Source organism: Olea europaea, chromosome 13 (genome assembly GCF_002742605.1).
Source record: "Olea europaea var. sylvestris chromosome 13, O_europaea_v1, whole genome shotgun sequence".
NCBI lineage: Eukaryota > Viridiplantae > Streptophyta > Magnoliopsida > Lamiales > Oleaceae > Olea > Olea europaea.
In genome coordinates this window covers 26,610,825-26,635,742 of record NC_036249.1, presented here as the reverse complement: position 1 = coordinate 26,635,742, position 24,918 = coordinate 26,610,825, and the positions used below count along the sequence as shown (strand labels likewise).

The 24,918-nt window shown below is 34.2% G+C and overlaps 1 protein-coding gene across 1 annotated transcript in view; it reads left to right on the top strand.

The window, feature by feature from the left end:
• The first annotated feature begins 1,194 nt into the window (after positions 1 to 1,194).
• Positions 1,195 to 24,918, top strand: part of LOC111408062 (branched-chain-amino-acid aminotransferase-like protein 1) — a 46,326-nt gene continuing 22,602 nt past the window's right edge. Inside the window, exons 1-11 of the mRNA XM_023037827.1 lie at positions 1,195 to 1,430; positions 2,500 to 2,598; positions 3,244 to 3,315; positions 3,477 to 3,569; positions 3,905 to 4,042; positions 8,591 to 8,649; positions 9,638 to 9,740; positions 16,790 to 16,972; positions 17,089 to 17,189; positions 19,512 to 19,566; positions 19,721 to 19,807. Of these exons, the coding sequence (XP_022893595.1) occupies positions 1,332 to 1,430; positions 2,500 to 2,598; positions 3,244 to 3,315; positions 3,477 to 3,569; positions 3,905 to 4,042; positions 8,591 to 8,649; positions 9,638 to 9,740; positions 16,790 to 16,972; positions 17,089 to 17,189; positions 19,512 to 19,566; positions 19,721 to 19,807 (1,089 nt within the window). The 5' untranslated portion in view covers positions 1,195 to 1,331. The remainder of the gene's footprint in view (positions 1,431 to 2,499; positions 2,599 to 3,243; positions 3,316 to 3,476; positions 3,570 to 3,904; positions 4,043 to 8,590; positions 8,650 to 9,637; positions 9,741 to 16,789; positions 16,973 to 17,088; positions 17,190 to 19,511; positions 19,567 to 19,720; positions 19,808 to 24,918) is intronic.

Genomic DNA, 24,918 nt, shown 5'->3' with positions numbered 1-24,918 from the left:
AAATAAACTACTTATTATTTAAATGGTGATCAGACATTCACATAATCAATATAAATATGATAACAATCAATCAACAAAAATCATACTTCAAAGAAATAATTTCTGAATTAAAAACATAAATCAACTTTATGAGTTTAGCCTAATATGGCTAAAGATGTAAATAAAATAAAATTTTTGATTATTTGTCACCCAAAAAAAATATTTGCAATTGAAAATCTTCAATCGAGTTTTCAATTAATTTCAAATTCTCTTTTGCTTTGGATCTTCAATTTTGAGCTTGAAAATTTTGAACTTTAATGTTTTATTCCTCGAAACTTTTCATAGCATTTTTCTCAACACTATGATATATAGAACACTGAATTTTATTCCCCAAAGTTGGTTCAAATCTTGGAAAATGGCTTTCCAAAAGATGGTCAAAAATTGAAAAAGGAAAAAACATATTTTGTCGAATTTATACCACGCAATAACATGGTATAAGGAGCTGCTATCATAAAGCACAACAAAGATAGGATATGCTTCTATTTAAATAGGCTTTCCGACTGCAAAGAGGATTATACCTTACGATCGCAAGGTATAACATCTATCTATTATTTAAATTTTGATACTCGTTTTCAATTTTCCATTTAGCTCAAGACTTCCTAATTGCAATTAAAGTCTCTCTTCTTGTATTATCTTGGTCCCTACATGTCCTTTTTGCATGGTTTTCATTTTTTTTTTCAAAAGTCCATCCAACTTTGAGTTTTACTTAAACAAATAATATTTACAGAAGACTAAACAACAATTTCCTAAAAATACTTTCAAATATTCACTTTTGACGGTTTAAATAAGTACATAGTTTATCGGTTTTGTTTGAGCCCTATCTGTTGCAATTTTTTTACCCGTGTCGTGATTTCTACCTTTCAATGAATTATGTTTTTCTTTATTCCTTCTCATTTTCTTTTCCTCTTCAATTAAAAGTAGCGATATGTTTGTCATTTTTTTTTTTAATTTGAGTTTTTCATTCAATATATTATTGTTGGTTGAGGACTTAACTACTATATTTCCGATAGATTCAGGACCTAAAATATAATTTTCCTTGTTTTAATATTATGAGGGTTTTGTTTTATGGAAAAGTGAATTGATGGATAATGTTTGGATGAAAAATATGGAAAAGTTTTTAGTATACTTGTAATATTATTTATGATGAAGATTGCGTTTTTAAAAAGGATAGAGAGAGATAAATTTTTTTACAAATAAGAATCAAAGGGCCTGTAATTACTGTATCCTATCAATATCCTCCCTTGTTCTCGTCGACATCCCGATAATATTTTTTCCTTTGTTGTTGGTGGAAAATGGAAATGGAGAAGAGAAATGAAGCAGATATAGAGGTTATACACTCATGGTCGGCGCCCAGGTCCCTCAGCACCAGCCTCATGTACTCTTTTGCTCAGGTAATCCCCCGTTCACTCTGAATCTTTGCAACCAATTTCTCATTTTATTCTGAATTAATTTTTATGCAAGTTGAATTCGAAGTATTGCTGCTCGAATTTGTTCTAATTCTGTCAAATTTTCTTCTTCTGCTGTCTGTCATAGTTCACTTTTTATTTCATTTTTACTGTTGGAGCAGAGATTTCTAATGCATCAATTGTGAAATTTAAAATACTATTGCTTAAGTTTCGAAAATTTTGTCTTGTCTAACTTTTTCTTTGTTACATTTATGTTTCCTATGCAAATTAAGTTTGAAGATGACTTTCAAAATTAAGTGGAGTTATTGTCAATTTTAGCAAATTTGATGTGAATTGAATTATTTCCAGAAGCGTTGGATTGCATTCGTGTTATATATTATTGACCTTCGTAATGGAATTATGGGGCAGCTTTGTTTTTCAGTGGGTTTACAGTGAGAACTGTTGTTAGAATTGTGATATTTTGAGGCTGATCATATCAGATGCATATTGTGGTTTTCTACCATTTTGTTCCGTTCTAAAACAAAATAAAAGAAGAGTTAGATTACATTTTTTTCCCAATTCAATGACTTCTTGTGCATCTGAAGTATGTGAAACTGTAAATCAAAATATGAGGGCATTATTTATCAAGTAATCCAGAAAGTAAGATGTGATGAATGCTCAGAAGTTCTCAGTGGCATCAGTTGATCTTCATCTGTGTTTGCAATGAACAAAGACCTGGCCTTTATCATCAAAACCTTACTTTTGTTGATATAACTAATAAGAGGTGGGTGTAGTTTTAGCTTGCACTATGCTGCCAATTAGTCTACCGTTCTTAGCTATTCTGTCTGAGAAGTCGATATTCTTATCTTATATATCTTTTTAAAGCAAATCATATTAGTTCCCATTCTCGATTGAGTCTAATCACTATAGAGGTGATTAGTCTACTAATGCCAAAATCAGCATCAGTAGCAGGTCTGCCTAATTGACAGCATTAGGAACACATTTTATGTTGCTGTTGCTTGATGATGCTCCATGTTTCTTGATAATGCAAAACTTCCCTTCATGATTTTCCCAGAGAGATGACATGGAAGTGCTTGACGAACCCCTTTATGCAAATTTTCTTAGGGTAACAGGGGTGGAGAGGCCCTATCGAGAAGAGCTTTTGTCAAAGATGGTATGTAAGATTACATTGCTGCAAATTAGTTAAATCTCTCTACTCATTGGAGCCATTTGCATTTTGACCATTCCCACTCAAGTACGGTTTTGTAATCAGTAGTCATATATCCTGAGTGCATGTTTGATTTGCCAGGACCTTGACACTATAATGAAAATAAATTTAGCTTCTTTTTCCTTGTTAATACTACCCATTAAAGTTTAATCCTCTCTACTAGTGTCTTATGCTGTGTCAGATAATCTATGAAGTATTGGTGCCCTGTCTTGTTTATTTTGAACTACTAGGTATATTTCATTGTTTCCTATGGTGTTACTTTCTTCTATTGGAATAACTTAATATTGACCAGATACAACTATGCCTCATCCTAAATTGTTTGTGAAATGAGGAAGATCTAAGTTATGTATTGAAGGTGTTTTTCTTTATTTTATTTTTTCTGGAGTGGGGTCGAACCACCTTTTACATTTTATGACATTCTTTGTTAAAGCAAAGTGGAGGCAAATTAGTGCAGATCTTGCATTTGCATTTGAACATTTAGATATAAATGCTTGTTCTTTTAATATTTGTATTTCTGGATAAGTTCCATTCGTTAATATATTGGATACATACCGGGAAAAATGCTTCTTGTTAATTGTCTAAAATTCACAGGACTCTGATGGAAATAAGGTTGTGAAAGAGATTATTTTTGGCCCTGGCCAGAAAAAATATCGGTACTGCAAGGTAAACTGTTTTTATTCTATTTGTTCTGTTTGAGATTTGGTGTTCAATAAGCATCAATATGTAGACGATTGTTCAAATTAAAGACGTTTCTCCATTTGATACTACGATACTATTACTTCTGCTGTGCTTATTCATTTTTTTTTCCTCATTTATATCTGCAGCACATTGCTAAACAACGTTTACCTGGATTGACAGATGAGTTACTGAAAAAAGGAAAGCACTTCATACTAATACGAAATCCCCTTAATATTCTGGTAAATGTCATATTATAGACTGTATCTTCTTAGATATTTTTGTAATATGTAAGATTTAGGCTCCGATATATTCAGTTTATGTGCATTCATATTAAATGCAACCTTTTCTTTTCATGCTATAATACCAAATTTTTAATTGGCTTCTTTTTCAAGCTAAAAGTCTAGGCCTAGTTTAATCCTTGACCAGTTAACAAACTTGTCAAAAGAAATGAGTTCATTTAGTAAATGTCATGAGATGCTTATGGATTTGCTATAATCTTTGTTTCATGCATGTAAAACCGCTTGTACTTTAACTGTCCCTCAATTTATCAATCTATGTTTCCATGTATTGTCAGCCATCATTTGAGAAGGTTGTGGCCCCATCCTTTCTTGAGCTTGGGTTGGCTAGCTTGGTCTCCGTTTACAGTGAGCTGTGTGAACTAGGAAAGCCCCCTCACATTATTGATGCAACAGCGCTTCAAGAAAATCCCGAGGTTTGGAGTGTTCTCTTTATTAACTTAATTCTGCAGGAAGCTTTTCCCTCCCCCTCTCTTTATGTATTTATTTATTTTTTAAAAATTGTGATGTACCATTATATATTGATGTGATTCTGGAAAATGCAAGTGACTTAAAAATCTTTCCTGAGCCATAAAATATGTGCTACTTTGGGGAGGTAGGGGCTAGCTAAATTGACAATGTCACAAGAATCTTGATAATCAGTTTCTATAATATCTTTTCATTTTAAAATTGGCGTTAGTTTTTCATTTGTTCATGGTCTCGATACTCATGGTCACGAAGAACGCAATCAAACAAGAAATAGAGTTGTAGCAGAAAGAGAGAAGAGAAGAGAATAAAAGAAGAGGAGAAGAGAAGATGGAGAAAGAGAGAAGAAGAGTGAGAATAGAGATAGAGAGAGAGAAAAGAGAAACAATTTAGAGAGAGGAAATTATAGTTTATTTGATTATCAAAGTATAAGTACTCCGATGCATTGAACTCTTTATAGGTGTAACGACCCGGGTCTCTGCACCCAAGTCGTTAGCTTACGTACTGTTCGCTTTGAGTGAGCCTTGCGCCTACTTACCCCTCACGACTTTCTGTCGCATTCCCTAGGATTTGAACTCATAACCTTTTCCTTAAGTAAGATTTAAGTTGAATCCTTGTACTAACTCGGGTCTTTGTACCCAATCCGTTAGCTTACGTACTATTCGCTTTAGGTGGGCCTTGTGCCCACTTACCCTTCATGGCTTTCTGTCGCGTTCCCTAGGATTCGAACTCATAACCTTTCCCTTAAGTAAGACTTAAGTTAAATCATGGTACCAATAAGGCAATTAGGCACAAGACCCACTCAAAGTGGACAGTACGTAAGCTAACGGTTTGGATACAGAGACCCGGGTCGTTACAATAGGGTTTCAAGTAGTCTAATTTAAGCAGGAAAACAACTAAAGACGTAACATAAGATTCTAGAAAATCTGTAAAACTAAGCTTTAATTAATTTTCCTAAAATAAGAATCTAAACTTGTAAAGTTTTCATATAATAAATATCTATTATGATCCCTATTATCTCATCGGATGAGAGAATTTGATTCCGACGAGATAGATCACAACAATATATTCAAGGAGGACATTTAGCTCTCACCCATAGTCCATTACTTGGAGATTTCATTTGAATCAAATATTGATGCTAAGCTCCTGCTAGTAACAAATATGCAACTCATCTACAAAAGCTGTAAGTGAATCCACTAATGAGAAGTATAATATACTAGCATGGTAGACTACATTACGAAAACAAATGATTGCAACGCTAACTGCTCAAATTGCCTTGATAAGCATATGATTCTGTTATTTTGGAAGCAAACGTTCATTCAAGTGCACTTGCCAATTGATAGATTAGTTTAAAGTGGTTGTGTAACGCCCTCAAAATCTATTTCATTTTTATTTTATAAAAATAGACTTGAAGTGTTACGAAAATCTTCTTTTATCTAATTTAAACGGAAATTCACTTTTCCTTTTTTTATTTGAGATTTGATTGGTAATTCGATAATAATAAACTAACAATTTAAGCGAAAATTTTCATATTAAATAAAAGTCTTGAAATTACAAATTTCAAATTATCAGTTTAAATCTAACATAGAATGTCAAATGTTGTACACACAGAGTTCAGTTTAAATTTAACAAAGAACGTTAATTTCCACTAGTTTGCATACTAATGTTCCTGTTTCCTTTAGTATCAAGGGTATACTTTTGTTGAGATAGAAAAGTACTTTTTGAATAGGTCTTCTATTCTTGGAAAGAATTTCAATCTTCCTAGGTCTTTGATCTCAAATTTTGTTGTCAAGTGGTAACATAGCTTGTCAATTTACTCATAATGATGTTATCTACTAAATAATTAAAGCACATAGTTTACCTAGAGATTTGTGCTTTATGAAGAGTGTATAATCACATTGGCCTTGCTTATACCTTAAGTATACCATGGCCTTTTGTGCGGAGAAATCTAGTAAATTGGATAAGCAAGAAACAAAATATGGTAGCCAAAAGCAGTGTTGACGCTAAGTTCAGAGTTGTGGCATAAGGAATATGTGAAGGATTGTGATTAAGAAAGCTCCTGGAAGAACTACATATCACAAGAAAGTTGCTAATCAAATTCTATTGTGATAACAAAGTAGCTATCAACATTTCCCTTAATCCCAATCAACACGATCGAACTAAGCATGTAGAGGTGAACAAACACTTAATTGAAGAAAAGGTGATGAAGGAACTGTTTGTATGACCTATATCCACATGCAAGCACAAACTGCAGATATCTTGACCAAAGGACTAACAAAATAGAATTTGATGATTTCATCTCCAAGTTGGATATGATAAACATTTATGATCCAACTCGAGGGAAGTGTTGGAAATCTCGAATTGATTGGGAAGATGATTAAGGAGATTGGTGAAGATTTTATTTACCGTAGATAGAATATTGTAATTTGATTAGAGTTTATAGGAGATTTATTTCCTTTCTTTTATGTCTTTCCTCTACTATAAATAGGATCTATAAATTGCACATCAAAAGCGTGAAAATATAGTGAAATATTTTTCTGGTTTCACCTTCAGAAGGTAATAGCTTCTTTACATGCTTCTACCTCTGAGGAATTTAAAGATTTTTCCATTTTTGTGAGTTCTTGGTTTTTAGATGCATTATACTGTTAGTTTTCTTTTTTACATTTTAGTGACAGAGGCCATGTCCTTTGCCTTACTGTTATTTTTCAATAAATTCATGATTCTTATTGAATAAGGGGGAAAAAAATGTGTGCAGCACGTGTTTGTCGATCTTAGATGTACATAACCTTTGATAACGAACTATAGGAACTGACTTCAAACAGCTAATGAAAGAACACACATACCAGAAGTAAGAAAAAAATTTGAAAACAATATGGGAGTCATGAATTTCATAACCATTTTATATTGCAGAGTGTGATCCTAGTGCTTCCTTTCTGAACTCTATTTAATTTGATTGTGCGGTGGCACATCTTATGATTGGTAGCCTAGCCTGTGGGTTTCTTACTGATCCCTAAGGCAGTCCTCTCCTTTCTATTAGTACAATGCATATGTCTAATATAATAATTACTGGGATACCTATGTCTATTTGAACAGCTTTTTACTTCTCCTCATCCTGATATACATATGCACCATCCATAATTATTTGTTTTTCTTTTATATTTATAGAGATAGCATTGTCTTGAATGAAATAGGTAATTTGTTTTTCCACCATACATAATATTTAGCTCTTCATGATAGTCTTATTTTCCACTGTTATTTTGATTGTGTGTGTTGAATATTTATACTTTTGGGTAGAAAGTCAACACTTATATTGCCTGTGCATTGAAGAACAATTTGATTTCTTATGAAACACGTATATGAACCCCGGAAGTAGACATGGACTCAAACACGTCTTCATTTAACTATTGAAAAAGTAGGTTACAGACATGTTAGGGACATATCACAAAAATTTTTAAATTTATAGATTAATATATTATATTATTTTTTACTCTAATTTTTCAGTAAATATAATATTATTTTTCTTTGATTCTTTTGATTTTTTTTGGGGGTGGTTGGGGGGCATATTGTATTAAATTTCTTTGAAACTGTTGGACTATTTTTTACTGGTGCCAACAGTAAATTACATAATAAATTAAAACATGCCTTCAGTTCAAAAAAGTAGGTTACAGACATGTTAGTGACATTTCACAAAAATTCTTAAATTATTTGATTCCCATTTATGAGATAAAATACATTATGGAATATTAGTTTTTTGGAGAATGAATGGTTAAAAAGAGAGAGAAAGTTTTTGAAAAATACGTGTATAATTTTTTTATAGAAGAATGTGTGGTTGAAAATGAGTTTTGAAAAAATGCATTCTTAAAAAAATGGGGCCCAAACAAGGGCTTAATTTTTTAGTAAATTCAATATTATTTGTATTTGATTATGAATTTTGCAAGAGAGATCTTTTGAAATAGAGGATTAAGAAATAGAGGATTAAGACAAATTCGAGATGAAGTTCATAGAAGTTTTTACATTATGTCGATTTCATTACACAAATGTGGCAATAGTAATTACAAAATGGGATTTCTCGAGTCCTTCATGTGTAGCGGACATGCATCTTGCATGTCAGAAATTATTAACAGAAAAATACAGGACGCCATTGAAAGGTTAAAAAATATATAAAGAAAATGGACGTGTCCTAGAGTGTTTTAGGAGGTTGCTTGTTCAATATTTGTCCAGCCAGGGGGAGTTTCCTTGCTTAACAGGTGATATTCGATCATTTTGTTCACCTCAATGGTTGGTTCTCGAAAAAAATTTCTTTTAGATCACATATTTAGGATTTGAGGCTGCACATATCTATTTTATGCAGAAGCATACTTTATATGTTTACTCAAGATTGTTTGGTGGAATACTTTGATTTGGTCGTACTTCCTTATGTATGTGAAGCATATACATAATCACCAGTTTCTAGTTCCCAAAAGATTTTAGATTGAAATTTTACTCGCATCTATCTGCAGGCTGCCTTACGTGGTCTATGTGAAGATCTCAATATTCCATTTCAAGCTTCTATGCTGAAGTAAGAACAAACTATTCCAGAATGTAAAAACCTCTGGGCGTGCGTAAGATCTTCCTGATTTTTTGATTGTCATCTTAAGTGAATTGCACTGATATCCTAATTTTTCAATTAGTCACTTGTCGTGTAAGAATCTTTCTATTGGACAATCTATAAGAATCTGATTTTCTCATGATAACGTGTTTGAACAAGTGGTGGTTGAGTTAGTGGAAGAGTGTGAGGTGAGAGACAATTTGTCTCACGTTCAAAACTCAAGATATTCATGTCTAGTCAAATATTGAGTATTGATGTTATCATGATACCTTTCTAAGCAAATCTCATTTTATTAACTGGTTATTATGAAGAATCGAGTACATAGTCGCACATAAAAAGAAAAAGATGAACTTGTTGACATTGTCATATTGTGTCACCATTGTTTTCTTTAGCATATTTCGCTGTAGAGTCTGACGATGAGTATCTTGATTATACCCTTGCAAGTTGTGGTCTTGGTATTACTTCTCCTATTTCTCCTAAATGCCAGAGTTTCTGAACTGCTCAATCATATTATGCCATTCTTATACATAAACAGAATATTTACCTGCTCAGTTAGATTTGGATATTAAATTGTTTTGTAACGTGGAAGACTTATTAGCTGCCGGCTCTCCAAATGTGACTGCTATTTGTCTCAAACTATACAAGTGGAAGTGTTATGATTGCTTTCGCCAAATTTATCCATGAATGCTGAACGATCTGTGTGTGTTGACTCATCAATAATGATATTTTCACCGTTTCCTTACGTTGGTTGCAATTCTAGAGTTCCTGTCTTTTTTTACATGCCTTGAGGTGACCATCTTCTTGTATCACTTTTATCATTGCTTTTTAGAAGAATGTTTCAATGAGTCATGGAGGATAATGGGGAATGATAAGGAATTAGAGTCAGGCCAGTAATTTTTTATTTTCCCTCAAATTTGCAGCCCCAGTCTGTGCATGAATTTGATCTTTCTATTTTCAGATGGGAAGCTGGGCCAAAATCAGTTGATGGGATTTGGGCTCCCTGGTGGTATAAAAGGGTACATAACTCAACAGGTTTTGCACCACCAAGAAAGTATCCTTCGGTATGTAAAAGCAAAATTAGCATATCCTGCATTTTTCCTATTTTGGTTTTGGTATTGTAATTTATAGTCAAATTTAATCACCATTTTTTTTACAGACTGATGAACATGCTGATTCCACTCATTCTAATTTAGATTTTGAACTGAGTCACTGAGACAAATTTTACTAGCGAGTATATCACGTGAATTGTTATTACAGTTATCTGAGTAATGTCTATTGAAGAAAAAATCCAGTATATGGGTCTTTATTCATGTGAAAAATAGCTGTAGTTTATTGATTCATTATTGTATAGTTGACCTCAATAGCATAATTAGAGAAGAAGTGTTAGGGAATAATTAGAGGAATGATGTTAGGGCATAATTAGAGGAGACATGTTAGGACATAATTAGAGGAGATATTTCGGAAGTTGTCGGATTTTCTTTCCTATATAGTTTTGTTATAACCTTTAGAATTTTTCTGTGGAATGTATGAAATTCTATGCCATCAAAGGAAGTCTCATGCTAATTTGTTTTGCGGCTTAAATTACTGAAATTTTGGTCTTCTTACAAGCTGGTTTGTGCTTGAAATTTGTTCTTAATTGCTGAAAAGAAGTTTCGGGATTATACATTCTTGTTTTTAAGAGTATTTTAGCCTATTTTCAAGCCAATTCGGCACATCACAGAGCAGCTAAGCCTTTTTTTCTGGCTAGTTCAGCACTTTTCAATCTGATTCTGACTATTCTCAGCCCGGTTGAAATATTTTTTAGGATGGTTCAAGGTTTCTAATCAGGTTCAATTGTTTTTAGCAGATTTATACCAGTTGAAAATGGTTTAAAAAGGAGGTCTTAAGGTGTGCCTCAAGCTGATGCGTAGCACCTGTGCTACAAGGCGCTCTGTGACCAAGTCCGTGTTAGTTGTAATCGATTGTGACCATGTCCTTGTTAATTGTGATTGGTTATGACTGTATGTGTTGTGGTGTTGGTCTACTGTGTGTGTGAATTTATTTGTGGTGACCATCTTTGATCAAGTGTGTGCTGATTGTGATCGAGTCTGTGTTAATTATAATTTATTGTGACTGTATGTGATCAAACAACAGCTAAGATTAACTTGGTCATAGATAGTCATAATGAAGACAAACTTGGTCACAACCACCACCACGCAGTGCCTAAGATGTTGCCACCACCACCACTATGTAGATCAATTCCAATGCACTATTATCATCTGCAATGCACCACCACCACGCATATGTGTTTGGTAAACATAGTTGCCACCTCACCACCACCACCAACACCATCATTCGCAGTAGTCCGGCACCACCACGCAGGTCAAGTCCAACGCTCCAACATCACCTGCAATGCACCTCCATCACCAATGCACCACCACGTTTAGGGGTGGACGCGGGTCGGTTCTTAAGAGAACCGAATCGAACCAAAATTTTCGGGTATCTAGTAAATGGAATCGTTGGGTCTAAATATAATTATGGAACCGTTCGGGTTCGGTTCAGTTCGGTCCTGTATTATAATTAAATTTTTTAACATTTATAACAACATTATATAAATACAACTAATGATACATTCAATGGTTTTGGAATGTTAGAGACTAGTAAACTGCTTTGTTCAAATGATTGCTACGATCAAAGTTTCGGTCGGCGGAGGTCACAGTGTCGGCCGACGATTGTATAAGTTTTGGAATATTAGTGAGGTTGCGAGAGTGAGTGCGAGAGTAGAGACAACGTTATGCACTTTAGTGTAGGTGTTTAGGGTTATTTAATGGATTTGATTTTGTTTGGCTAAGAAATGAAACAATAAAATGGGTAATTAGGCCAAAAATTAAAAAATTAGAAATGGATCAAATTATTGGGCCAAAAATTTGGATTTAGAAATCGTTAATTTGTTTAGAAAAAATTAAAATTAGAATAATCTGATTTACTCAATATAAAAAAAAAATTAGAAAAATTCGGTTCTTATTCGGTTCTTGGTCTAAAATCGAGAATCAAACCGTACCAGTCGATTCTCAATTTAGATACCCGTTCGGGTATTTAATTTGACAAGAACCGTCGGGTTCGATTTGGTTCGATTCAAGTTCGGTTCGGTCGGTTCAATTCGGGAGATTTGCCCAGCCCTAACCACGTGTTCACCAGGAATGTCAATATGGTTGGTCACTTTCATTTTGTGTTTCTAAATAAGAATTTGCATTTGTAGAGAGTTTGTATTTGAGGAGAGAGTGTGTGTTGTGGCAGAAAATATCTTTGCAATTGGAAGGTGATGTTGAGGGTGGGGTAGGGGGTTAGGAGAGTAAATAATGCAAGAATGAGGATATTATCTTATAATAATACATATTATTATGTATTAATATATTGAAAATAACCACCTGATTTGTGAAAAAGTATTTACAAGATTATTAGTTGCGAAATGTGATTCTTATAGTCTTGTAGTTGTGTATTTTATCCTAAAAAAAGTTGGGCCCACCTTTTCAAATAAAACACAAAAAATTGGGCTATTAATATTTATCTGAACATTAAAAAACATAATCTTTATACCACTAGCAAACCCCAATTGACAGCTTCTTGAAGAAGGAAGAAACTCCTTCTCCAAGTCTGGCAGCTTCTTGCAGGTATATATATACATATGTGTGTGTGTGTGTGTGTTTCTCTTCTTTATTTTTTGCTTTTCGTCTCCTCTAAAAGTGTCATTTAATTTTTTAATAAGTTCTTGCTCAGGAATCAGGGAAATTTAATATTCGCTACTTTATTAACTTACTTTGATGTAATTCGATGGAGAATTCTTTAAGATTGATTGTTTATGGTGGTGTTATATTTATATATTTATTTTTATATTATTTATAATTTTTTCACTAATTTTTGTGCCTCAAAGCACCTTGAGGTGTATGCCTTAAAGCACAAAGAAATAATGCCTCAATACCTAATTCTGCTTTTTTAAACATTGTAGTTGAATGCTGGTTTCTTTTCTGATCATTTTACACCCGATTTAGACCATCTCTTGCCTCTTTCAAGCCTGTTTTATATAATTTCAATGCTGTTAAATTCTCACTAGTTGTCTTATTCAATCATATTCTAATCCAATCTGCTTCCTCTTTTATTAGTTTCAACATGTTAATATCTCATCCTGTTGCTTTTGGCTGACTCAACTTGCTTAAATGCAACTAGCTTTTCGAGTAATTCTTCAGCCCCAAATCGCAAGACTAGCCATTCAAATTTGTTTGTTTCCTATTCTTTGTTTTCTGAGAAAGAAAAAATCAATAGTTGCGGAAGGGTTGCTGCCATCTATTGCTGTATATGGGTCTATTCCTTTTTCAAAGTTTATTTCACTAGACTCTGCACTACTTGTTTTGAAATTGTCATGTAATCTTCTTTCAATTAGGAAAATCACTGAAATTTTAATCTTATCACCATGTTTTTTTTTTCTGTGAGTTTTAGAACTTGCACACAGGGAAGGTGATTGTCATTGGAAAGGAGATTGATGGGCTTTACTACTTAGAAAGTGATATCTAAATACATGCTTGAGTAATTCTTTTACATCTATTTCAAAACAAGAAATTGAGCTTTGGCATAAAACATTAAGTCATCCAAGCTTCTCATATTTGAAAACGTTGTTCTCTGCTTTTTCTGAAAATAAGGATGTCCATAATTTGCAATGTGGAAATGATGTGGATTATTCAAGAATTGAAGTTGATTTGCGTTATAAAAAGAAGATATCAATGAACTTCTACGAAATGTTTTCGCGGGATTCAGCCAGTTGTATTGATTATGAAATATTATTGAGAAATAGGAAAATATGTTATCATAGGATTTCCTGCGATTATTTCTAATATGGAATGAGTCAATTATCCAATTTGGGATTTCATTGAACAAAAAGGGTATTGTTGTTCCCATCGATCTAGAATTTCAATTTTTGAGAAGTATCATGATCATCCTTCAATTTTTTCAAATGAATATTTTGAAGACTTATTGATTCTAACTTGCAGAGTTGATCATTCAGACTATTCAATTCATAGATCTATCCAATTTGGGATTTCATTGAACAAAAAGGGTATTGTTGTTCCCATCGATCTAGAATTTCAATTTTTGAGAAGTATCATGATCATCCTTCAATTTTTTCAAATGAATATTTTGGAGACTTATTGATTCTAACTTGCAGAGTTGATCATTCAGACTATTCAATTCATAGATCTACGTGTTGGTAGTTGAGACGGAAAATAGACATCTTGAAGTAAATAGAGATTTAATGTTTATCATGTAGTTTCGTAAAATTGCTCTTACTACTACCTATTTTAACAACGTGATGCCGTCAAGGGTCTTGAAACTTAAAATATACTTGACACTCAAAGATAAAATCCATCATTGGATATATGCGTGCGTGTATGTATATATATATATATTTTTTTTTTTCTTTTTTTTTTTTCACCCAAAATTTTTGGGTGCATAACTTTTGTTCATGTACATAACCATAATTGAGGAGAATGAGATCATAATGACCTTTGGTGTATTTTCTTGGGATATTTTTCTACTACTAAAGGTTACAAATGTTATCATATTCAAACACAATGAAATATTGAATCCACGAGAATTAACTTTTCCGATGTTGCTTCTTTCTTCACTAAAACTTCTCTTTAGGAAGAGAATCCACAAGTTGAAGATTGCTTTTGGACTTCTCTTTCTTCTTCTCCTATGTTGAGTCTTCCCTATTAAGAGCCTATTTGATACCTATATTTTGTCTAGAATACATTTTGGAATAGTATGCCGAGGGAAAATGTGTGGTTACAAAATAAGGAAAAATTTTGAGTTTGTGTATAATATTATTTTATTTAAGAATGTGTGATTGGAAATAAGATAGAGAAAATTGTATTTTGAAAATAATGGGACCAAACAAGGGTTAAGTAATCTTGAGTTTTGTCATATACCCCAAATTTAACCTATTGTTTCTATACTGTGAGATTTTTGTATCTAATGATTTGCATATCGTACCAAATGATTTGATGTAGTATATCACAACTATAATAATAGTTTTCTACTACAATTATATTTTATCATTTTTAGGAGTTTATTTTCTATTTAGTTTTTTTGTATAGTTGTGATAGGACTTTTATATTTTTATTTGATTCGGATTATAGTTTCCATTAATTTCAATTTCCTAATACTATTAGAGCGGGGAATAATTTGCCTATAAATATACGTGTATTGTACACTTTTCATATCATCAATCATTATAAAGCAAGTTATTCCTACTTATTTCAATTCTTACTATAAGAATTTCATAATGCTTCCGCACCAAAATTGGTATCAGAGCAATGAAATTGCCTTAATTTGATGGCTAACGATGGTCCTGGTGGTAGTCGAGTCGTCGAGGACGAACGGAGGCTCGACAAACTCAAACAACGGGGATCGATGAAACCCTTCACAACATCATGAAAGGGATCGTGAGCTCATGGAGAAGCAAGTTGACAATAATTTGTAGACTTTAACTGCTATGAATGTTACTCGTTTCAACAAACATAGAACACAACAACATGTGGCTAGAGAATTTCCTCGAGTCCCAGCCAAGTTCGAAAATATACAAGTTATCAAGGATTCTTTTTTTCAATAAAACTCTAGGACGAGTTTTTTTCAAGTGAGAGAGAATGATGTAGAACAATGCCATATACTCTTGAGTATGCAAGATAAAGATTTAGAACTAAATGTTTATTCGAGAAGGAACAGGGCACATCAACCATCAATAGTAACTATGCACAAAAATTCCATAAAACACAAGTAATTCTTTAGTCTCTTGTACAAAGATTAATTTTGATCTTGACATCCCAATTGCTCATAATTTTGGTGTTGGATCTTGCACAATATTACCCAATTCCATATTTTTTCCTATAAAAAATTGTCTCATTCCTTTAGCCTTTACTTCTAATATATCTTCTTGTGATTCTATTCTGAATTTTTTTCAAGATGCCCTAGTTATTTAAAGCTGGAAAGAGGCTATTTATGATGATGTATTGACATTTAAAAAAGAATGATACACGTCACCTTGTTTTTCGCTGTGGAAGGAACCAATTGGATGTAATTAGGTGTTTACAATAAGCGTAAGGATGATGGAATGGCTAAAAGATACAAGGCAAGGCTTGTAGCAAAGGGGTTTACACTAAATTAAATTATCGATTATGAACTCCATCTTGTAATAACAAGTAATTTCAGTAACTAAAATAAGCATATTTTATCACAATACATGATCCTCATCAACCCTTGTGGTCTGTGAGGATTGTACATCACTGAACCCTACAACTGGTGAGGTTTCAATCCTCATCAACCTCCCCACAGTCGATGAGGATTCCATGATTTTTTATAACTCACTTGTACCACAATGTACAAATTTAAGTCACAATGCACAACAAATAGGTGTAATTTGTTGTATTAATTTACTGTATAGTTGATCTCTGTAGAATGAATAGAGGAGATATGTTAGGGCATAATTAGAGAGACATGTTAGGACATAATTAGAGGAGAAATTTAGGAAGTTGTCTAGTTTTTCCTATATATTTTTTGTTGTAACCTCTAAAATTTATGAATTTAAATATATGAAATTTATCAATTCAACATATGAATTGCCTGTGTTCCATTGTGTCCAAAAGTGGCTGCAACTGTGTGTCTATGCATGCAGACATGGGGTACTTCATTGTGTAATACTGTGAACTTCTAACTGGGTCTCTTGAAAAGCTTATAGTATAAATCAATCTATCTTTTTAATATCCTTTGAGCCTTCCCAATGCTGTTAGCAATTGACTACAATTCTTTATTTTTTTTAATATAATATTTATTTGGAGCTTATGCTGAAGGATTTTAAAATACTTTGCATGTTTTACATGTTAGTTGTACTATAAACTAGTTGTTTGGTTTTCTTCATAGTTTTTACCTTCTAACATATCTACTTACATGATAAGTAGTGATCATTATTACAAAGAAGTTCCAAACGTAACATGGGATGCAATGTGATATCTGACGTGGCTTACTTTGCCAAGCATAAAACTCCTGTGACCATCTTGCTAATTGTTTTCTTTTCATTAATTTTCAGCCATTCCCGTCATCTTTGTATGATTTGCTGGAGCAAAGTTTACCCTTTTACAACATGCTTAGGCATCATGAATTAAAAAGAAGTTACTTTATTAAATCTCCCCATCCCAAACTTCCAAATTCAGCCAATGAGAAGCTGCTTGTTTGGGTTGGCAATGATATTGTGCCCCGTGAAAGCGCGAAGGTACTTTTATCATAAAGAACTAGGAAGTTTGGATTAAGAGAAATCAATTAATAATCAGCTCTTAATTTGAAGTTTCTGAAAATTCCTTAACTCCATTTCTCCGTTGGATTCCTCAGGTATCAGTGTTTGATTCTGTTGTCCAAGGAGGTGATGCTGTTTGGGAGGGAATTCGAGTTTACAGTGGGAAGATATTTAAGCTTGAAGAGCATCTAGATAGGTTAGTGAAATGAACTAAAACAAAACCGATTGTATATTATTAGCTTCCATGCAACCAGTAGATGTTTGCCGTTCAAAATTGTGACTGTAATTGTGATGGTATGCACTTTTCCCTTCGTTCACTTTTATATTGTACTCAAATAATTGATAATCAGGGGCTGTAGAAGGATTGAATTGTATCCAAAGAACACGGGGATACAAATAAGTAATAAGAATCATGGTGGGAGCTTATTTTATCTGTTGTGATATCACATTATACCATAAGTTGATTGATAAGTATGGTCACTGAAATCCCTGAATTACCAATACTATGAGGTTGAACAAGTTGGTTCTGAGTGTTGCCACTGTTCTTTGCAGAATAATGACTTCAATGGTGTCTTTGGGAACTGTGATATTTTCAAATGCAGAAATAAGTTAAAAATAAATTTCAGCTGGAAAAATGAACTAAACCTGTAAAATAAACTCCTACAAGAGCTACAAAAACAAAAAGAAAATCTTCTATTATGTAACTGGAAATGATATTTGAATTTTGATCTAAGTTCCTCCTGCATCAAGTTCTGAGGGGATCTGCTGATTTAGTGCAAAAGGGTCTAGTCTGCTGAGGTATGATCTGTGGATTGTTTCTCCAGATTGGTGATTCATCTATGAAAATGTTCAAAACCAGATCAAGAAATGAGACAAGAAGAAGTTTTGGAGATCTAACTGATTTAGATGTTAAATTAGAAAATCTAGCGGCACATAGAAGAGGTCCTCATTCTCAGAGCAAGAGGGATTTGAGTGCTTGTGCTAGTTTTGCTGGAGATAAAAATATGGAGCTATGTGATCAATAGACAGAAATATGTATGTGCTCTGAGGGAATACCTATTGAGCTAAACAAAGAATGGATTGTTTTAGGCTGCATGGCAAGAATGGGGTCAAATTTAAATTAGGAGCTGATAGATCTAGATAGTTTGGGAGTAACTTATTTATGCGTTCACCGCGGTTCAATTTTACAATGGAAGGAGCTAATAGTTCTAGATAGGTCTTGGAGTATTAATTAGTCCACTGTAGGCTAATCCATGTTTCTGGATATGAGTTCAGCTGAGCAACGAGTAATAAATTCTCAAAAGAAAATATTCTCCCCAAAGTCTGTGATTGAAGCAAGATCAGTAACTCAAAAGATTGGAGCCTTTTTTCATTGGACATGGTAATTTGTAGTGTTTGTTTAACATTCTCTTAAGCAGACTGCCCATCCTCTTTTGGAGCCTTGGTAATGAAATCTTCACCCACTGAACAAGTTAAGCAAATTCTCGTAGTAGAGTTAATTGCAATAACAAAATTGTCATGATCTGAGTGGAGAAAATATATTGGAGGATGTATATGATAATTTCTGGTGGAAACTGTAGACAAGTAGCTAGCTATGCATGGTGCAGAAGATGCTGGGTGGTTAGAAAACCTACCATTTGGGTTAGCTCAGTTTATGGAATGGAAGGTAAATATGATTTGATATCTTTCTAAATGTGTCAACCGTCAGGCCAGGGTGAAGCTGCTTTAGTTTACTTGATATCTCCTGATGGCATAGTAATGACAAAGTGATTGTTCTATCATCACTCACGGAGGGTAATACAAGTGTTTCCTACTCTTTAAATAAGGTTCTAGGAAAAAGGAAGATGCTAGAACTGGACAGAATTCTTCATTGTACATGGCATATTGATCAGAATTCAAATATGTTTTATGTTTTTTAGTCCTTTTTTACTAGGGTTACTAAACTATTACCAACAAACTAATAAAGCCTAGTCTGGAGGAAAAATTCAACAATTCCTCTTGGATGGAACAAGGTTGATTCTAGTCTTATAAGTGAGGGCTGGACCATTAACATTGTAACATGAATTATGCACTAGCTAATAACCAAAATGTTATGCGTAAGCTTCATGTAGCCTAGTAATAGGAACCAAGTTTATGGATGGAACTAAAAAAATTACCCCTTTATATTGTGGATGTGGTTTGCAATCTCATAGGTAATGATGAGTACCAGGATAAATGAGTGTTGGATAAGTAAATGATGATGGTAGGATGCATGATGAACTTTGACCCATTCGGGCTCATTTTATCACTCTCAGTTTAGCTTCAATGGGCCCAGAACCAAGGTATAAGTAACACTTTCAGCTTCATTTTCACTCGAATGATAAAATAAAGTTATTTATTTATTTTTAAATTTAACGTTCTCCCTTATGAGAGTCAAACCCCGGTCACTGACCTAGCAAGGCTTTGTTCTTACTACTTGAGCTAGGCCTTGATCTCAAATAATAGAATAAAGTTGGTAACAATATGTTCTACTTTTCAGGTTGTTTGATTCAGCAAAAGCTCTAGCTTTCAGAAACATGCCATCTCGTGAAGAGGTGATTTCACGACAACCCTTAAGTATCTGATAAATTCTAGATTTATTAGTGCTCAACGTTTCGAATTTCAAACTTCTTGGTGCCTTTGGTTTTTTGACATAGTTTCAAATTTCAGCGTGTACAGTGACCAACTCCATATTCATTATTTTTGTAGGTCAAGGAAGCCATTTTCAAAACTCTCATAAGGAATGGAATGTTTGATAATGCACATATCAGGCTGACTCTGACGCGTGGGAAAAAGGTAACTATCTACGTTGCTTTTAGTTTTCCTTTCGGTTTGTGTGCAAACAAGGGAGGGGGAAACATGTTACTTGATGAGACAAAGATCGACATTCCTTCTGATGGAGGGAAATAACCGTCACTTGACGTTCTCTTGTTCTTGAAAAATAGCTTTTTGAAGACCAGTCCCATATGGCTAAACATGTCTCCCACATAACATCGCTACTTGCGAAAACAGTATAGTAGATGGTAGAGAGGCTTAAGGTTCTAACAGCAGAGAATGCTTCCTTGCAGGCGAAAATTGAGAATACAAAAGTTATCATGCAGGATGGATCTAGAAAAAATGAAATGGGTCCTGTTAACAGCTCTTTCCGCAACAGTACTAGTTTGTCGGTATCAAAAACCTGTAACAGTATGTCGGAGAGAGCGCAAGTGGCAGCACATGAGCAAGCCCACTAAGGAGAGATTTTTACTTCCATCAATAAAATATAACACATAGGAAACATGATCAATTTAAAAAGTGCCCCAAATCCGAAGTAACAACTTTTACATCAGATTAAAACTAAAATAACGCTGAAAATAGATATCTATAGTCATGTTACTCTGGACTATTTTTATTGAATTCGATAATTTCTAGCATTACGATTGCACCTCATCGCCCGCCAACTATCGACCCATTCTAATCCGTGAGGAGTAGCGAAAACGGATGAGTACATGAGAATACTCAGTAGGACACGAAAAAATCATGGTGCAATCCCTGAATAAAAATTTTAAAACATGTATCTGAAGATCATACCATTTCATATATTTAGGAACCGATGAGACTCATATAATATCATTTGTACTAGAATGACCATATCATTCATGTCATATTTTAGCTTTTATGAGTACAATAATTCATCAACATGAAAATATGATTAAACGGGATAGAATACACTGCACCTCAATATCCTATCTTAAACCTTTGAAAATCTTAATTCCAGGTTCAAAACCTTTTCTCAAACCAATGCGTTGAATAAGTGGATGTGCGAGTATGCTGGATAGTAATATTAAATGTATGTAACTGGCTTCTTGATTTCCCACAACCCCTCTCTCTCTGTCTCACATATGTATAAAATATTTTTTTTTGTATCATTAGTCTGCAAATTGATATCTATATATATCTACACCCTTATGACCTAATCTACTAGAGTTAGTTAGGATTTGGAAGTTGGAGCCGTACCAACAAGATATTGGATAAGAATTTGGGTAAATAAAGTCTCCTATTGAGAGTAGTGCATAAGATGTCAAATCAAAGGTAAGATTCTTGTACTTTGATTAAAATAAGATTTCTATTCAAAATGGAAGAAAAGTTTGTATTTATATATAATACACTACACGTGTGCCAATCCACTAATAAATTAATAAACAAACCTAAATAAATTTTTAGTTAACGATAACTTAAACAAACGGCCATAGCTTGAATCTTACCTATCCAAATTAACTTTTTCTCGAGTTCAAAATATATGATTAATTACGAGCTACCCAATGAGTACAATATTGATGTGTTTATCATTACTCTATCAATATTTAAATATTTGACCTAAATAAAATTGGATTTAATATATTTTATCATTTTAGTCCCCAACTTTTCAAATTTAAAATATAGTATATAAAATAAATAAATCTAGTATGTGAAAATTTTTGGGGCTTTACAGAGTGTGATCAACACTTCTTACAATACTCCACTATATGAAGAATCCAAGGATCGACCAGCAAGGTCATATAAGTCAAACGATTATTATGAGCACCTCCCTTTCTCAAGGAAAATCAAGGTGATACAAGTTCCAGACAAGTTTGTCCGACCAATTATGGACAAATACAATGATAAGGAGATCCTTATACGAGTACTTGGCTCAAATGCGATTGAGGAAAGCACAAGCTCTGTGCTCAAGTGCCAAGGTTTTCATCTAACTTTAGATGGACCTGCCAAACGGTGGTAAGGTAAACTTCGGCTAGGATCAATTCAAAGTTGGCAATAGTTGAAACAAGTATTCCTAGGAGTATTTGTAGGTTGTAGATTGGGGCAAGCTCTGTCAAAATGGTTTCAATTGCCCTTCATGGAGGGATTTCATTTCTAGTATAAAGGAGAAGAATAACCCAGTACATAGCTAATTTATAGGTAATTAAGAATCAATTTGTCTACCTAAATATGGTAACAACTAGTAGCGTGTAAATTAATTAGAAATACACAGATTTTGGCCAATAATCACCATATCTGTTTGATACCCCCCCTCAAATTGATGCTGGTGGATCAAGAAGCATCAATTTGCTAACCATGAATTGATGACGGTGGCGAGATAAGGCTTTGGTAAAAATATCAGCAGTCTGATGCTCGGTGGAAATGTGAAGAAGTGTAATCATCACATGTTGATCAAGAGCTTTACAAATAGAATGACAATCTACTTCAATATGCTTTGTGCGCTCATGAAAAACTGGATTTGTAGCAATCTGAATAGCACTAGTATTATCAGCATGAAGTTGAGTAGGAGTAGTTTGCGGGATACCAAGTTCACCTAACAATCCCCAAAGCCGTGTGATCTCGTAACACGCTGAAGACATAGCATGACATTCAGATTCGGTAGAGGATTTTGAGACTTGATCCTGTTTGTTACTTTTCCAAGAAATGAGGGCATGACAAAGGAACATGCACCAACCAGAAATTGAGCGGCGAGTAGTTACACATCCAACCCAATCAGCGTCACTATAACCTATTAACTGTAAGGAGCTCCTAGTCGGAAAAAATAGCCCTCTATCTAATGGATCTTTGAGGTAACGAAGAATTCGTCGCACAGCCGCTAAGTGAGATTGACGAGGAACTTGCATAAATTGATTGACGTGCTGTACAACGAAAGAGAGATTAGGGCGAGTAATCGTCAGATAGTTTAAACTTCCTACAAACTGTTGATATAGTAATGGGTCAGGTAAAAGTTCTCCATCTGGACCGAGCTTTACATTGACCTCCAAAGGTGTATGTACCGAATTCCCAGACTGAAGACCAGCTAAGGTGAGAATCTCTTGGGTGTTGCGTTGATGCAGAAGGAGACCATTTGGGCAAGAATGTACTTCAAGACCAAGAAAATACCGAAGAAAACCAAGATCTTTCATATGAAAGGTAGTGTTGAGATGTTGTTGCAGTTGCTCAATCAATTGAGTGTCTGACCCTGCGATAACCATATCATTCACATATACTAACAGAAATACAAGGCCAGCGTCAGTCCTCTTAAGAAATAGAGAAGAATCAAATTGACTTTAAGTAAAATGAAAATCAATCAGAGTGTTGCGAAACTTCTCAAGCCATGCATGCGGAGCTTGCTTCAATCCATATAAAGACCGCTTCAACCGGCACACTTCAGTGGAAGAATGAGAGAACATACCAGGAGGAGGACTCATATATATTTCCTCCGTCAAATCCCCATGTAAGAACACATTCTTCACATCCATTTGTTTAAGAGACCATCCTTTAGAAGCTGCTATTGCCATAATAGTTCTCACAATAGTCATCTTTGTTGCAAGCGCAAATGTCTCCTCATAATCAAGACTATATTCCTCATAATCAAGACTATATTCTTGAAAATTCCCAAGAGATACCAAACGGGCCTTATACCTCTCAATAGTACCATCAGGTCGAAGTTTGATGGTATACACCCATTTGCATCCAAGGAGCTTGATTCCATCAGGATGAGGAACAATGTCCCATGTATGATTATTCTGAAGAGCCTGAAGTTCTTCCTGCATAGCTTGTCGCCAACATGCATGCGTAGATTCCTGAGAATAAGATTTAGGCGGAGAAGTGGTATCAAGTGTAGCTTGATGAGCAATATGTGAGAACCCATACCTATCTGGAGGGCATGAAACCCGAGAAGATCATCTAGGTTCAATGATGACGGGATGAGACATCGGTGCAGTGTCAGAAGGGGACAGTGGAGACGGCGGCGGACATATCTAGTACACAAATCCAGGCTTAAAGCGTTCTACAGTAGAAGACATATCATCAAACTCAGGAAGTTGAATAAATGCAGAATCGGAAATAACATGAGATTGAAAGAAATATCGATTTTCAAAAAAGACCACATTACGAGAAATGCGAAGTTTGTTAGCATTCGGATCATAACATACAAATCCAATGTATTACTATACCCAAGAATTGCACATCGAGCAGCTTGAACAGTGAGCTTTTGATGCTTAGTAGAAGGTAAATGAACAAAACAAACACAGCCAAATATACGAAGGGAACTATACTCAGGTGCAACACCAAACAAACGAGAATACGGGGAATCAGATTGTAAACTTTGAGAGGGAAGACGATTAATCAAATAAATAGCTGTAGATAAAGCTTCCGCCCAAAATCTAGAGAACACAAAAGAGTCAATCGACAAAGTACGAACAACATCCAACAAATGACGATTTTTACGCTCAGTAACCCCATTCTGTTGGGGAGTGTATGGACAAGAATGTTGAGAAATGATCCCTTTCGTTTTGAGATATGCCTGAAATTCATTGGACATGTATTCCCCCCAGAGTCAGAGCCCAGTACCTTAATACTTACAGAAAATTGGTTCTCAACATAGGCACAAAAGTTCTTAAAGTTGGAGAACACCTACGATTTAGAGCGAAGGAAATATACCTAAGTAAATCGACTATAATCATCAATGAATGTTACGAAATACGTATATTGAGCACGAGAGAGTATAGGACTCACACCCCATACGTTAGTGTGAATAATCTCAAAATAAGTGGAAGCCCGAATACCATGTGAAGGAAAAGGTAAAGTTTTGCTTTTACCAAGTTTAAAAGTACTACAATAGGAAGACACATGAGTAAATGAATCTTTATTGCCCAAATAACCATGTTTTATAAGATAAAACATTAGAATTGGGATGCCCCAATTCTTATGCCAAACATTATTGTCAGTAGCAATTGCAGTACAAGCAAAGAAATCAGAAACGAAAAATTGAAGAGGAAATAAATGTCCCACTTAGGCCCATTCGCGATCACTTTCCCCTACTTGATTCTGCACACAACAATTAGAACGATTAAAACGAATTTCATAGTTATTGTCTACCAACTGTCCAACAGAAATTAAATTCGTAG